This window comes from Peromyscus eremicus, chromosome 23, assembly GCF_949786415.1.
Source record: "Peromyscus eremicus chromosome 23, PerEre_H2_v1, whole genome shotgun sequence".
Taxonomy (NCBI): domain Eukaryota; kingdom Metazoa; phylum Chordata; class Mammalia; order Rodentia; family Cricetidae; genus Peromyscus; species Peromyscus eremicus.
Window position 1 is genome coordinate 25,102,628 of NC_081438.1, and position 15,753 is coordinate 25,118,380.

Sequence of the window (15,753 nt, forward strand, 5' to 3'; positions counted from 1 at the left end):
GGGGTATCATGCTATGGAGCATGAAACCATTGGGCATGGGTTATGCATGTATTTGTGCATACCTGCAAGTGTGTGTGTGTGTGTGTGTGTGTGTGTGTGTGTGTGTATAGATGTGTGCCATGGTGCATACGTGCATATGTTGAAGTCAGAGGACAGTGTGCAGGAGTTAGTTCCCTTCTTCCACCGTGGCGGGGGGTGGGGTGGGGTGACCTAGGGATCCAACTCAAGCCGTTAGGCTCATCGGCAGATTCTTCCACTCACCGAGTCGTCTCTGATCTTATTTATCTTTCGAGGGCAAGTCTCATGTAGCCAGGCCAACCTCTGACTTGCTGTAATGGGTTCTGATCCTCCTGCCTCCACCCACCCTGTGCTGGTATTACAGTTGCACACCACCTCAGCTGATTTATGTGGTGCTCATATAAAGGGAGGGGGCAGCTCTGTGCATGTGAGGCAAATGCTCTCTCAGACTGAATTGCGTCCCTGGCCCGAAGGGTATGGATGTTTATATAAGCCAAAATAACAGGCCAGCTGTAGTCTGGGCAGCACACGCTCCGAACACAGGTATACAAAACAAGTCAGGAGGTGCCCCCTGGGACCCGGGTGACTCTCCCTGGGAGTGCAAACCTCTGTGGCCCTCCCACGGATCTAAATGTGGCTCTCTGAACCTCTGAACACTGTCCCTGCTGCCACTGACCATGTGCGGCCACTAGACACCAGAGCCTGGAAATACCTACTTTCCTGGGCCAGGTCAGCATCTCTGCGGCAGGAAGCCAATTGGGCCAGTTTATCCCTCCTGGGGCTGAGAGAGGGCTTACTGCCCTGAATTTTCCCTTGAACTCCTCTCCTGGGCAGAATTCCTGCCGAGAGCGGTACCCTACAACAGAATGGAGCTTGTGGCACACCCCAGGCCTCGCTGGTACGAAGAGAAGGAGGGGATGGTGTCTGCTTTTGAAAATCCTGACTCACAGTCACAAACATTTGTGCCAAAGCCTCAGAACAGAACAGTCCCAGCCCTGTACACAGATTCCCCCGGGGTACACTGTCTTGGGGTCAAAGGTGTACAAAGTTAGGGAGCCTAAGAGGTGGGGATTGATTGCAACTTGGGATGGGGAAAGCGTTCCAGAAAGGGCTGCAACGTGACTAGCTCCAGATGCAGAGCAGGATTTGGGCGGCAGGGGTGGTGTCCATAGGTGGAGGAGGTGCTCGGGTGAGCTGGGGAGTGGCAGGCGAGTGTGGGAAGTGTGGTTAGAAGGGCAGGTTGGGGCCAGATACCAGAGACAATGGAGTGACAAGATGACCAACCCTGATTTCACAATGGCTGCATCCAGGTGATAGGGAAGGCAGAGGGGGGGCTGGGAGGAGGCTGGAGAACCATTTCAGCACGTGATCCCTGAGAGGTGATTCTGTCCCCTGAGGGGAACTGCTGGCTGCCTGGAATAGATAGGAGGGTCTTGGCTGGGACATGCCGGCTGGAGCAGGTGTGGGAAGGAGAGTCTGAGAGGTAGAGTTTGGGGATGCCCTGGAGTGTTGGGTAGGGCTGGTTAGGGCTGTGGACGGAGGGAGAGCCAGATTTCAGAGACTCTGACACCTTCAGAAGCAGTGGGGGATGGGCCATGGAGAGCTGAGAGCAGGGGCTTTCTAAGGGAAAGGGTAAAAGCCAATGAAAAGAAAAGTTAAGCCAAGCGTGGTGGCGCATGCCCGTAATCCCAGACTGAGTTTGAGGAGCTGGCTCAGAGGGTTGAAGTGTCTGATGTGCAATCGTGGGACCCCGAGACAGGGTCCCCAGCACCTGTGTGACGACAGCCAGGCGTGGCTACGCATCGCTCTAATCCCAGCGCTGATTGCCCAGAGCTCAGAGGTCAGCTCCCAGGGGCCAGCTCTCTCCCTTCACCGTGTGCGTTCCAGGGCTTGAACTCCAGTCGTCAGACTTGGCAGCAAGCGCCTTTTCCCACTGAGTTGTCTCACTGGACTCTGCTTTTAGACATCACACAGTTAATTGTACCCCCACAATCCCCGGGGTCACCGTAGCCCTTCCCCAGGCACGTTCGTTCTCATCCTTGACTGAGGGATCAGAGCTTTGTCTTTAGATTTTTAGGTTGGATTTTTCTTAAACTCAGTATCTAAAGACCCATTTATTGCACTTGATTATTACACCATATGCCTTTCTCTTTGTGGAGAGGAGTCGGGTATATTCAGTTATAAATTGCACATAATAAAATCCTTCTTCTCATTTTTCTTTCAGTACTGGGGATGGAACCCAGATTCTTGTGCATGCTCAGCAAGTGCTCTACCACTGAGTCACACCCTGTTCTAAAACCTTCTCTTTTGAACTGTACACGTGGGTCCCGGGGATTGAACGCGGGTCATCAGGCTTGGCAGCAAGTGCCTTTACCCACTGAGTCATCTTGCCAGCCCCGTGGTTGAGTCTTGACATATGTACAGTTATGCAATCAGTATCACAGTCATCTAGGTCCCGTCTCCCCAAAATGCCCCCCGCCCCCCTGCCTCGTAGCTGTAGGTAGAACTCGAGCGCTGCTCATCTGAGAACGGCCGCTTTTCCTAAACGGCGTTCATTCCGTCAGTTTTGGGCTTCCATCCATTCCCATCTCTCCCTTGCAACACTAGGGTGAAAGAAACTCCAGCCCCTCGTTTCATAGTTTCCTACGATCTGCATTTGGCCCATTGTGCCCTCTTGGGGCCTGTTTAGAAAAGCCGCAAAGCCTCTCCATTTCCTCAAGTGACCTTTATTTGGGGATGACTCGCCTTTGAAATAGCAACACTGCCCGGAGTCAAGGCCTCAGGCAGCTCTTACGTCCGTCTTTATCTTGGCGCGTCAGCAGATGCCCGAGCGTAAGGGGGTTCTTGCCACTTGCAGTCAGGGCCATCCTTTCTATACACGTGTCCTTGCAGCGGCAATTGCAAAACTAGCAACACAGATGTGCTTCTCGAAGAGGGAGGCCTGGCTGCAGGGCGGCTCAGCAGTCACGATACTGTCTGCTCTCACAGTCCCCGGGGACTTGGTGCCGCAGTCTGACCTTGGAGGTCACACGTGGTGCACAGATATATGCAGGTGAAACACTCATACACATAAAATACTAAAATAAATCTTAAAAAATTCTTTTAAGCGAGGGAGACATTTAGGAGGGAGCTGTCATGTGCAGGGTGGGCAGGGCACCGAGCCTGACCCAGAAGTGGTGGAACACTGTGACCAAAAGGTTCGCTTATTTAGTTTACTCAGCTCATCCTCAAGCCTGAAGTAGCCAGAGCTGGTTCAAACTTGGGGAGTCTGACCCTGGATAGTTTATTTTAGGCATATATTTAAGCCCTACACAGTTTGGTGAAAACTCTCCTGGTGATACTTAACTCAATCTTGTATGCACAATGAAGCTTAAGAAGTGACCACATCAAGCCGGGCAGTGGTGGTGCACGCCTTTAATCCCAGCACTCGGGAGGCAGAGGCAGGCGGATATCTGTGAGTTCGAGGCCAGCCTGGTCTCCAAAGCGAGTTCCAGGAAAGGCGCAAAGCTACACAAAAAGACCCTGTCTCGGAAAAACCAAAAAAATAAAGGGGGAGGGCCTGCATCAAAACTCTTTGTAAAGAACACGTGACACCTTCCATAAAGATGGGTTCTATAGACTGACGGGCTCACCAAAGGGTCTGGGGGATGGTGTGGTCTCTGTCACACAGATAGCACAAAAGGCCACTAGGCCCTTAACCACCTTTCTGGGGGGATAACAGTTTGTCCATCGGGACTCCTACAGAGGAGTGCTACTTCCTGGCTTGCTTTCCATAGCTTGCTCACCCACCTGCCTGCGCTCTTACAGAACCCAGGAACACCAGCCTAGGGATGGCCCCACCCACAGTGGCCCGAGCCCTCCCACGTCAATCACTAATTAAGAAAATGCTTGCCTGTTTAAGAACAAGTTTGCCTACAGGCAGATCTTACGGCGGCTTTTTCTCAATCGGGGTTCCCTCTCAGAAGACACTAGCTTGTGTTAAGTTGGTAAAATTAGCCAGCGCGTTGGCCTTGGCTTTTGTTTTTCCTTTTCTTATGCTGTCCCATTAGCCCAAGCTGACCTGCCCTTTGCTATGTACCTGTGTAGAGGATGCTACTGAACTCCATTTTTCCGGTCTCCACCGTTGAGTGCCGGAGCTACAAGTGTATACATCCCATTCATCCCATTCGCAGTTGATATGGTGCAGGGGTTGAACCCTGAGCTTTGTGTGTGGTAAACAGCTACTCTGCCCACTGAGCTACATCCCTAGCTTTGGTGGTTTTCTGAGACAAACGTACTCTGTAGTCTAGGCTAGCCTTGAACTCTGTCCTCATGCCTCAGCCTCTATGCAGAGATGTGTGCTGCCACCACCAGGCCCAGTCCCTTTTCCTCCTGGCCTGAGCCTCTGTCAGCCCTCCACCTGCCCTTGGCTAGCTCCAGACCTCCTAGGGTTGACCCTGTAGAGAGCTGTGTCCGCTTTCCTCTAAGCTCTGTACAGACCTGGCAGTTACAGAGGCTGAGCATCCATCCTGCTGGGACCCGCTGTCCCACTCCCTGCCGCTGCCGCTGCCATAGCTGAGTCTCCTTCTCCTCCCCCTTTCTGCCTGTTAACCCCGTGGCCTGGAGACATTAGTCGCCGGACAGCCAGGCTCTGCAAGTTCAAAAGCAGCTTCCCAGGTCCCTCCCAGGCAGCCGGATATCCCAGGAGGAATCCGTTCTACCCCACAGAAAATTAAATTTGAGTTGCTTCAGCTTTCAGAAGTGCTTCTCCTCGTTGCCTGGGACAGGAGCATAAAAATGCACCCCCTCGAGGCATCTGGGTTCACCCAGTGACTCAGTGCTTCCCTCCCTCTCCCCCTCCCTCTCTTCTTGCCCACTCTGGTGGCCTGCAGCTGACTTCAGAGGCGCCTGCTCCCAGTGGAGGGGGGGCTAATTGGAACCTCTCAGGCTCTGCTGTGGAGCCATGTGGTATCTGGGCTCCCACAACTTGGGCCAGCTGCCACCTGCACAGGATTCTGGAGTCTATGCCTGGGTACCAAGAAAGGGGTTCCCTAAGACCTTCTGCTGGCTGTCCCCGCTGCATGGGGCAGGAAGGGAGAGTGTATCTCCCTGTAGCGCCCAGGATGTCCCCAGTTGTCTTTAGGGGCTCTGGCAGCAGCCATGGCTGGCTTGGTTCTTATTGCTGCAACCTGCACACGTCTGTGTCAGGGCTGGGACAGCTTTGTTCTCTATCTTTTTTTTTCCTCCTAATGGGAAAGGGGGAGGGTGCGGGGAGCGGGGCTCTGATATAAACAGTTACCAAGGATACTGAGTGGGGGGGTGGAAATGTTCTCTCCTTCCCTCAGTCCATACAGAAGGGGGGGTGTTACCCCAGCCGCAGGGGATCATGGGAGGCTGCAGTCTCAGTCCCACTGGAGCTGCCAGATGTTGCAGAGTTCACAGACTCATGGGGACAGAGGCAAGCAGAGGTGCCGAAAGATTCTGAGAGGACTTCTGGGGTGTCTGGTGGCGCTTTCAGAGTCTCTGGGCCCCAGCAGCCAACTCCACCACACTGAGAATGGACAGAGCTGAACTTCCTTTCTGTCGGCTCCCAGCCAGCTGCAACAGAGCTCAGTGTGGGACCCTCCTTTTTCCTTAATCCCTGGTGGGAACAGGGGCATCATGGGATGTGCATACTCATCTCCGCCGGACGAGCCCACCCTGAGGTCAGTTCCAGCCCCAGTGCAGATGTGTGGGTCGCCCATGGGCAGGGGGTACATGGCTGCCATCCATTACCAAAGGGAGAGGCAGCTTCTTGGGCTAGGGTCCAATGGCCTGCTGTGAGCTGACCACCCGGTGGGTGCTACCAAGTCTGCTTCCCTGAGCTGGCTGGGAGCTGCTCCCAGGCAAGCGGGGCTGCCCAGGAGAGACAGTGCAATTGTTCAGGAGAGGGTCCTCTGACTCCTTTTCCCCAGAGGCCACTGTCCCTGCTGGATCCCAGTGAGTGAGGGGAGCAGATGGGGAGTTCTTCCTGTCCCTCGGGGCCAAAGTGAAGCTAATCAAGAGACAGGCATTGGGCCTCAAAAGTGTTCAGGAGATGGTTTGGTAAAGGGCTTGCTACACGGGCATGAGGATCCGAGTTCGATCCCCAGAGCCTGTGTAAAAAGCTGGGCATGGAGGCAGGCTTAGAATCCCAGCACTGGGAAGGCGATGGGCGGGCAGGTCCCTGGGGCTGGGTGCCCGGTGAGCCAAACCTGCTTGGCAAGCTCCAGGCAAGTGACTTAGTCTGAACAAAGCGCCTGAGGAGCGACACCCGAGGTTGACCTCCCCCCCCCCCCCCCCTGCCCCCAAGAAGTGCTGGGTGTCATGGTGTTTGCCCTCAGGGTCTAGGAGAGTGTCTCTAGGCAACCTGTCCAGGGCTCTCACCTCACCATGGCCAGAGCTGGCTGGCCTAGAGTTTGGGCCCTTTCACTAGCCGTAGGCCCTGTCCAGCTCACCCCCAGCTAGTGGCCCCTAGTTGGTGCCCTTGGGAGGCTGTCCCTTGAGAGCCACATGCTCTCAGAGAATGGAGCCCAGCCTTTCCTGTCTCCCTTTGCCCTGTGCCGCCTTAGGCTGCTAGGTGTCTGACATCACAGACTGGCCCAGACAGCTGTTCACTTTCCAAGAAGACGTTTGTCCCCTTGAGTGTCACCAAAGTTCCAGGTGCCTGGCAGGGCTCAGGAACGCTGTGGAAGTCAAGTTCGGTTAGTAGCTGAGCCCTTCAGACAGTAGGGCCGGATGTCACATGCCTATGTGGTGACAGGGCCTAGACTTGCAGCCAGCTCTGGCCCTGACGTGGCTTCTCTTCTGCTGTGACTTTCCCGGACTCCAGCTCAGGGACAGGACAGGCCCTCGGAAGACAGAGATGGCACGTTCTAATCCCCACCCTCGGCTCCTGGCGTGGTGCCCATTCCCGCCCTGCCTGCCCCAGCTGGAGATGTGACTTCTATGGAAACATCTGTCTTTTGAGAAAAGCCAGGAGCTGGCTTCTCAGCCCAGAATGGGTAGGGAGTGGGAAATATTCCCCAGAGGCCTCTGTCTACCTCTGCCTGCCAGATGCTGGGTGGGAGGCCTTGGACCAGCCATGGAGGAGAGCCATGAATTGTGTGCCGAGTGCCAGGCAGACACACACACACACACACACACACACACACACACACACACACACACTCCTAGTTATTAAAGCCCATCCTCAAGGGAAGTGCCCCATGGATGTCTGTGCCCTGTTAAGGATGGTGACCTTGATGCTATGGGGAGCCAGGGAAAGGTTGTTCTGAGGAAGCTCAAATTCTGTGTTGAAGGACAGCAGAGGTTTGTAGGAAGGGGTCAGGGAGGCCAGGCTATGTCCAGGGAGAATCAAGTCGTGTGTCCACTCACAAGGGTATGGTGAGTCAGTGACCTGGCCAGAGAAGCAAGAGCTGAGATTTCTTTTTAGAACACCTTCTCTCACACCGGTCTCTACACAGGGCTTCTTTTTTATTGGTTTTTTTTTCAAGATGGTTTCTCTGTGTAGCCCTGGCTGTCCTGGAACTCACTCTGTAGACCAGGCTGGCCTCCAACTCAGAGATCCACCTGCCTCTGCCTTCTGAGTGCTGGGATTAAAGGCATGTGCCACCACCGCCCTAATGTCCTTATTTTCTTATGCATTTGTGTGTGTGTGTGTGTGTGTGTCTGTATGAGGATGGGTCTTCATGAGCATGCACATGAAGATGGGTATGTGGATGCCAGAAGTCACCTCAAGTTCCATAAATGCTGCTCTTTGAATCTATGTATTTATTTTGTGTAAGTGTATGCAGCTGTGGGCACAGACAGGCGTTGGTTATGTGGTGCTCCTGTCCTCATGATTGCAGATCAAGGCCTCTTCATTGCTGAGATGTTTCCGCATGCTCCCCCACCCCCACCGTGCACACTCGAGCACTTTCTGACATAGAGTTTCCCATTGGCTCACTGTCTCAGGCTGGGGCTGGAGCCTCCTTCAGCTTGTGCCTGAGGTGACCGCAGAGGAAGAAAGGAGAGGAGATGGAGAGGGGCCAGACACTGGGAAGGGAGCATGGGCAGATGACCAGGTCGGACGGACTCAGAGCTGGCCTGAAACTGAGTGATCTCTGTAAGCTCGTTGATGGATTTGAGGCACACAACAGAGAGATTGGACTAGTCTCACGATTGGCTTCATCACCAGGGGCTAGCCCAGGTGGGATGTCCCTGTCACACCCATCCTGTAACAGCTGCATCTGTCCCCATTGAACTGTCTTGTTTTTCAGGACCTCGTCCGTCAAAGAGAGCAGCTTCGTGGAAAAGATGAAGAAAACGGTGAGATTCTTGCTTCCGCTCTTCCTAGAGCTTGGCCTTGGTGGGCACCGAGGGGGCCTGGGAGAGGGCCGTTGGAACTGAGCGGGCCAGAGCGCCAGCTAAGAGCATCCTCATCTTACTACAGCACAGGGGCTCTGCTTTTACTTTGGCTTTCTTGGATAAACTAAAATGTGAAAACACCCCCCCCCCCCCTTATTACCAGTGTTTATAGTTTTGAGTCCATTCCTCAGAACCCACATAAAAAGCCAGACAGAGTAGCATATGCTTCTAATTCCCGAAGCTCACTGGTCAGCAAGCATAGCGTAATCAGTGAGCTCTGGACCAGTGAGAAGCCTTGTTCCAAAACCAAACAGTGATGGCACCTGAGGAACGACACCGGAACGCCCGATGGAGTCCTCGCGCCTCCATGGGTCCCTGCTGACAGACACATGAACACACACACACACACACACACACACACACACACACACACACAGTTGGTACATTGGAAGCCAAGTATGGTGATATACACCTGTAATCCCAGCAATAAGAAAGCTGAGGCAGGAAAATCAAAAGTTGAGGTCAACCTGAGCTACCTAGTAAGACCCTGTCTTAAAATTTTACAAAGAGGGCCAGCGATGGCTCAATGCTAAGAGCGCCGACTGCTCTTGTGCAGGACCGGGTTCAATTCCCAGCCACCCACATGGTGGCGCACAACCGTCTGTAACCTCAGTTCTAGATGCAGCCTCCGATGGCGCCTGAGTACACGTGATGGACACATACATACACGAGAGATAAAAACAAATACAGTTTTAAAATTGAAAAGTATGAAGAAGAGATGTAGCTGCTGTGCAAATGCCTGTTTTAAGACCGTGTGTGTGTGTGTGTGTGTGTGTGTGTGTGTGTGTGTGTGTGTGTGGAGAGAGGGAGAGAGAGAGAGAGAGAGAGAGAGAGAGAGAGAGAGAGAGAGAGAGCGCGCGATTCTTGAGACAAGGTTCTCTGTGTAGCCCTGGATGTCCTAGACTCACATCTGCCTACCTCTGCTTCCCGAGTGCTGGGATTAAAGGCATGCACCACCACTGCCTGCCTTATTTTTATTAATTTTTAGTTATGTGTATGGAGGAGGGTTGTGCACAGCAGTGCAGGTGTCCACTGAAGCCAGAGGTCATTCAGTCGCTGGAGCTGGAATCAAAGGTGGTTGTGAGTCACTTGGTGTTGGTGCAGGGAACTGAACTTGGGTTCTCTAGCCATCCCTCCAGCCCCTGCCTCACTCTGTTACACAAGAGATTTGGGCATCCTGTGTATAGATGGAGATTGTGATGGAGATTGTGGACCCCTGCAAATGCCAAAGGATCACACCCACTGTTGTATTTATTGATACATACACATGTACAGCAAGATGGAGGTCTACTAGCCGTATTTTCCCAGTCACCTTCCCTTTTTATGCTCAGTGTTAGGTTGTGGTTTTTCCAGTGTCAGCATATGCTCCTGAGTGATCCTGTCAGCCCAAGTGGCTCAGGTAACAACTGAGGCCAGGAGAGAGGACTGAAGAGGGCCCCCCTTGCCGGGCCTGCCCTGACTCTCCTGGAACTTAGGGGCTGCTCTCTCCTGGGTCCCTCACTCACCCGTGTGTCTGCCTCCTCCCGCAGGGAAGGAACATTATCGTATTCTATGGTTCCCAGACGGGAACCGCTGAGGAGTTTGCCAACCGGCTGTCCAAAGATGCCCACCGCTACGGGATGCGGGGCATGTCCGCAGACCCCGAAGAGTATGACTTGGTGAGTGAGCCCCCGTCATATGCTGCCCTGTGTGCCCCACCCTGATGCTCCAGGGTGAGGGACCCCAGGATGCCTCCTCACGGTCTATGGAAGGCATTGGATGGGGTCATCTCACATGTGTATTAAATCTGAGGGAAGAGTGGGGACAGGATGAAGGAGGGGTCAAGAGAGGCTGAGAATTTGATCAGAGGCCATAGTCAGGGGCAGCGGAGTCCCTCCTTATATCCATAAGCCACCCTGCCAATATTGTTCCTCTTAAGCCAATATAGGATCTGACAGATCCCAGCTATGTTCTTAACAGCTAGGGACAGGAGCATTATTGTCTCTCACTGTCAACTCACCAGGCTTACTCTCCTGGTACTGCCTGCCTCCATTCCCTTCCATGGGGTGGCTCTGTATAGTGCACAAAACTGTCATCAGCCATGGGTAGAAGGGAGGGAGCAGGTGGCCCAGGAGTTGCTTCTTTGGCTCCTCCCACCCCAACTGAGGAAACATCCCTGTTAGTAAGGTGCACCTTCTCTCAGAGTACCCCCGCCCCCCAATGCCCGCTCTTTCCCCTCCACCGACTCCACTCTGCTGCCACAAGGGCCTTCTTCCATCTCCAGACTTCCTTTTACATTTATTCGAAATGCCTGAGGGACTGCCCGGACCAACGCCTTTCCGCCCGCTGCTCTGTTCATCAGCTGTGGGCTCCGGCCACAGTGGTGACCCCCCTGTCACTCTAGGCCGACCTGAGCAGCTTGCCTGAGATCGACAAGTCCCTGGTAGTCTTCTGCATGGCCACGTACGGCGAGGGTGACCCCACCGACAACGCCCAGGACTTTTATGACTGGCTGCAAGAGACTGACGTGGACCTCACCGGGGTCAAGTTTGCTGTGAGTCTCCACGGGATCGGGGGGGGGGGGGGGGGGGGGGGCACGCTGGCCTTGGGCCGCTCCCCAGAGCCCTAGGACCCTCCTGGGCAAGCCTGCCACGTCTGCTCCTTCATCGTTCTGCAGGGCAGGGGGCTCCCAGCGGAGGGCTTTATCCTTGCTTTAGTGTGGCTTCACCCTGCGAGAGCATCCCTGCCAGTTGCCGGCTGACCCCACAGGTCATTGGTTACTGGACGAAAAGCCAAAACAATATGGTTTGGCCTGGAGCCTCCAGCTAAGCTGGTCTCTTGGATTTGTGGTGTAAAGGCTGGTCATAAGAGAAGCCATCTGTGGCCTGCAGGTCACCTAAACAAAGCCATCAGATGACCTCTCAGTACCCATAGTGCCAGAGGACGTCAGATCCCACCGGGCAGGCTCAAGCCCCGGCCTCAGAGCCTGCGCTGCTGTCCCCACAGGTGTTTGGCCTTGGGAACAAGACCTATGAGCATTTCAACGCCATGGGCAAATACGTGGACCAGCAGCTGGAGCAGCTTGGCGCCCAGCGCATCTTCGAGTTGGGCCTTGGTGATGATGATGGGAAGTAAGTGCCCCACCCTAGTCGCATGGGTCCCAGCCTGGAGTGTGGGCCGCCCTCCTTCCCCCAGCAGGGTTGGGAGCCACAGGGGTGAGAGAGCAGGCTGATGTCTAGCCTGGCTAAGCCTCTCCTCTGTGCAGCTTGGAAGAGGATTTCATCACGTGGAGGGAGCAGTTCTGGCCAGCTGTGTGCGAGTTCTTCGGGGTGGAAGCCACTGGGGAGGAGTCGAGGTGAGTGGAAGGCCACGGCTGGGGCCTGGGCTGGGTGGCCCTGGGGACCAGGCCTAGGATCTGGGAGGTCCTTGTTCCAGGTGAAGGGGCTGCCTGAAGGTGAGGGGTGAGGTGAGGCCTCCCTCCCTGTCGGTGGCATCACAGGACACTGGCTTCCCGTCCGCCTGTGCTTCATGGCCCGCTCGTCCTCTCAGGCTCTCGGGGGGTCAGCTTCAGCCCTTCTCTTGCCTTTTGCCTCCCTCATGTCTGCTCCAGGGTCCCCTGCACCCACCGTCATTTGTCCCCCACCCACATCCCCTGTGTGGCTCAAGCCCTCTGTGGCTAGGGCTGGCCCTGCAGCCTCTCCCTCCTCCCAGCCCTGACCCCAGCCTTGGTTTTCCCCGCCCAGCATCCGCCAGTATGAACTCGTGGTCCACGAAGACATCGACACCGCCAAGGTTTACACGGGTGAGATGGGCCGTCTGAAGAGCTACGAGAACCAGAAACCGTAAGTAGAGGAAGAAGAGTGGGGCTCACGGCCCTGGGGCCCTCGCACACCCACTTCCCAAGCAGATGTGTGTCCCTCCACAGTCGTATAATGTGAGTGAGCGCAGTAGGGATACCCGCACTTTTTATTATCATTCATTTACTTTTTACATGTGAGTGCTCTGCCTGCATGTACACCTGCAGGCCAGAAGAGGGCATCAGACCCCATTACAGATGGTTGTGAGCCCCCATGTGGGTGCTGGGACTTGAACTCAGGAAGAGCAGCCAGTGCTCTTAACTGCGGAGCCATCTCACCAGCCCCTGACACCCGCACTTTCATGTCCACTATCTAGAAGGGCACAAGTTGCCCAAGGGGCAGGTGCTACTCCCCGCTGAGGCCTCGGGAGCCCAGCCCTGGCAAGTCAGACTTGGGCAAGAAGCCCTGTTCCTTTCCTCAGAATCCACAGCTATCGGCACGGACTGGTAGCTCAACTGTAGTGCTTACCTAACAGGTGTGAGGCCCCGGTTCCCTCCCCAGCACCCCACACACTGGGCGTGGTAGCACGCTCCGCACACAGTGGAGGAAGAGGGATCAAAAGTCCAGTGATCCTCAACTGCACAGCGGGTTCCAAGGAAAGCCTGGGATCCATGAAACCTTGTCCGAGAGAAAAAAGTTCCCCATCTGACCCTACATACCCCTGGGGGCTGCCCAGATGATTCACGCTGGAACCTCCCCAGTCATTGGTCATACTGAATCAAGCTGGCCATCCCGCCGGGGCAGACTCTTCATCTGCCGCTTCTAGCCACACTCTGATCTCTGTGTGGAGGCCAAGTGCTCTGCAAATATCTCAGGACCTGGGTAGCTTCCACGAAAGCTCCACCCCCTGACCCAGGCCCCCCCACCCCCCCATAGGCAGAATGCAGAGGGTCTCACGTGTTTCTTAGGGGCCAGATTGTTTTCCTGTCTGTGTCCTTTTGCTCTGCCCACTTCATCGTACGTATGTGGCTGGGACAGCCCTTGCCACACTCAATTTGGCTCCCGCATATATATCCCTTGAAGGCCCAAAGTCCCCCACCCCCACCCTCACCCCCACCCACCAGCTCTTGCTCCGAGTGTTTAGTATAAGCAGGTCCCAAGCCAATCCCTGACCTCCTTTCTTCCCATCAGTCCCTTCGATGCCAAGAATCCATTCCTGGCTGCTGTCACCACCAACCGGAAGCTGAACCAGGGCACTGAGCGGCATCTAATGCACCTGGAATTGGACATCTCAGACTCCAAGATCAGGTACCTGCCCGCCTCCCATCTCCCCTGGGGCAAGCCTGGCACTTCGTCATCTGCTCACTTCCTCCTGAGCCTTGCCCTTCCGTTCTAGGTATGAATCTGGAGATCATGTGGCTGTGTACCCAGCCAACGACTCAACCCTGGTCAACCAGATTGGGGAGATCCTGGGGGCTGATCTGGATGTCGTCATGTCTCTAAACAATCTCGATGGTGAGTTCTGGAATCAAGGGCCTCCCTCGTCTAGGCCTGAATCAGGTTGAAACTTCTGCCCTGGCCTGTGGTTGGGATGCTAAGGCCCATGCCCCAAGACTCTGTATGGAGGTCTGGTCCTTTATCCCTATCACAGTTATAGAGGACACCTGAGGCCAGAAGGCAGAACCAGCCCTGCTTTCTGGGCAACTAGGGAAGCCACCCAGCCAAACATCTTCCTGGACGGGGGCTGCTAAACCAAGCCTCATGTCTTAGGCCTGGGCTCCGCCTCCATGGCAGTGGGCCACTGCCTCCCTGCTCCTGGGCCTCCATCCTCACTGGTAAATGTAAGGACTGGGGTTAGCAGCCCTCAGTGTCCACTAGGTTCCCTCACGGTGAGCAGGTGCTGGATGCTGCACTATCCCAGGGCCTCCCACTGTGGAGACAGGCATCCAGTACCCACCCGAGTCCTGGCTCTGCCCTTAGTGACTCGCAGTCAGAAGACATGGAGAAAAGGAGTTGGTTTCTGTTCAAGCTAGCCACCCCGCCCCATTGTGCTTCCTCTACGGCCTGGCAGCCTACAATGGCTAGATCTCTCTGATGGGCACTTCTGCCTGGCCTGAAATTCAAGCCTGGCAGAAACCTTGAGCCTTGTCAGAGGCAACAGAGAGCAGGCTGGAGTGCCAGCTTCCTGCCTGCAGCATCTCCATCCTCTATGACACCCCACCCTGATCCAAGGGGTGACCTTTCACTCAACCCTGTCTCTCCTGCTGCAGAGGAGTCCAACAAGAAACACCCCTTCCCCTGCCCCACCACCTACCGCACGGCCCTCACCTACTACCTGGACATCACCAACCCACCACGCACCAATGTGCTCTACGAGCTGGCGCAGTATGCCTCCGAGCCTTCAGAGCAGGAGCACCTGCATAAGATGGCATCATCCTCCGGCGAGGGCAAGGTGAGCCTGCATACCCTCTGCCTCGACCCCCTACCCCGCACACACACACACACACACACACACACACACCCAGGCCGCCCACACCTTCCTCCTGTGTCTCCCCAGGAGCTGTACCTGAGCTGGGTGGTGGAAGCCCGGAGGCACATCTTGGCCATTCTCCAGGACTACCCATCGCTGCGGCCACCCATCGACCACCTGTGTGAGCTGCTGCCGCGGCTGCAGGCCCGCTACTACTCCATTGCCTCGTCCTCTAAGGTGAGGGCGCCAGCCCTGGCAGGGAGGCACCGCTGAGGAAGGGACTCTAGGGGTTGAGGCCAGGCTCACACCAGTCCCTCCTCCAGGTCCACCCCAACTCCGTGCACATCTGCGCCGTGGCTGTGGAATACGAAGCCAAGTCGGGGCGAGTGAACAAGGGGGTGGCCACCAGCTGGCTCCGGGCCAAGGAACCGGCAGGAGAGAATGGCCGCCGGGCCCTGGTACCCATGTTTGTGCGCAAATCTCAGTTCCGCCTTCCTTTCAAGTCCACCACGCCAGTCATCATGGTGGGCCCGGGCACAGGGGTTGCCCCCTTCATGGGCTTCATCCAGGAGCGAGCCTGGCTTCGGGAGCAAGGTAAGCCACGGGGCTCTGGTTTTGTGGTCAGTCAGGGCGAGGCCAGAGAGCTCCCCCTTCATCACAGCTTCACCCCTGCCCAGGCAAGGAAGTTGGGGAGACGCTGCTCTACTATGGCTGCCGGCGCTCCAATGAGGACTACCTCTACCGCGAAGAGCTGGCCCGCTTTCACAAGGACGGCGCCCTCACCCAGCTTAATGTGGCCTTTTCCCGGGAGCAGGAGCACAAGGTGAGGCAGGCCGGCAGCTGTGCTGACGGGCTGGGCCGCCCCATGAAGAGGCGGTGCTGTGGGGTCTGGACTGTGGGGTCTGGACACTGCTCACACACCCCTCCCTCCCCTAGGTCTATGTCCAGCACCTGCTGAAGAGAGACAAGGAACACCTGTGGAAGCTGATCCATGAGGGCGGGGCCCACATCTATGTCTGCGGGTGAGTAACAGGGCAGGGGAGGCCGGGGTGCTGACTACCCACCTACAGGGTGGCTCCAGCA

General features: G+C 55.6%; 1 protein-coding gene across 1 annotated transcript in view; it reads left to right on the forward strand.

Moving 5' to 3' along the window:
• LOC131898174 (NADPH--cytochrome P450 reductase) overlaps positions 1-15,753 on the forward strand; it is a 47,120-nt gene that overhangs the window by 30,835 nt on the left and 532 nt on the right. The window contains exons 3-15 of the mRNA XM_059249276.1: positions 8,277-8,325; positions 9,954-10,082; positions 10,808-10,957; positions 11,410-11,534; positions 11,669-11,758; positions 12,147-12,245; positions 13,392-13,508; positions 13,597-13,715; positions 14,471-14,652; positions 14,758-14,907; positions 14,994-15,264; positions 15,348-15,493; positions 15,607-15,692. Coding sequence (XP_059105259.1) covers positions 8,277-8,325; positions 9,954-10,082; positions 10,808-10,957; positions 11,410-11,534; positions 11,669-11,758; positions 12,147-12,245; positions 13,392-13,508; positions 13,597-13,715; positions 14,471-14,652; positions 14,758-14,907; positions 14,994-15,264; positions 15,348-15,493; positions 15,607-15,692 — 1,713 coding nt within the window. The remainder of the gene's footprint in view (positions 1-8,276; positions 8,326-9,953; positions 10,083-10,807; positions 10,958-11,409; positions 11,535-11,668; positions 11,759-12,146; positions 12,246-13,391; positions 13,509-13,596; positions 13,716-14,470; positions 14,653-14,757; positions 14,908-14,993; positions 15,265-15,347; positions 15,494-15,606; positions 15,693-15,753) is intronic.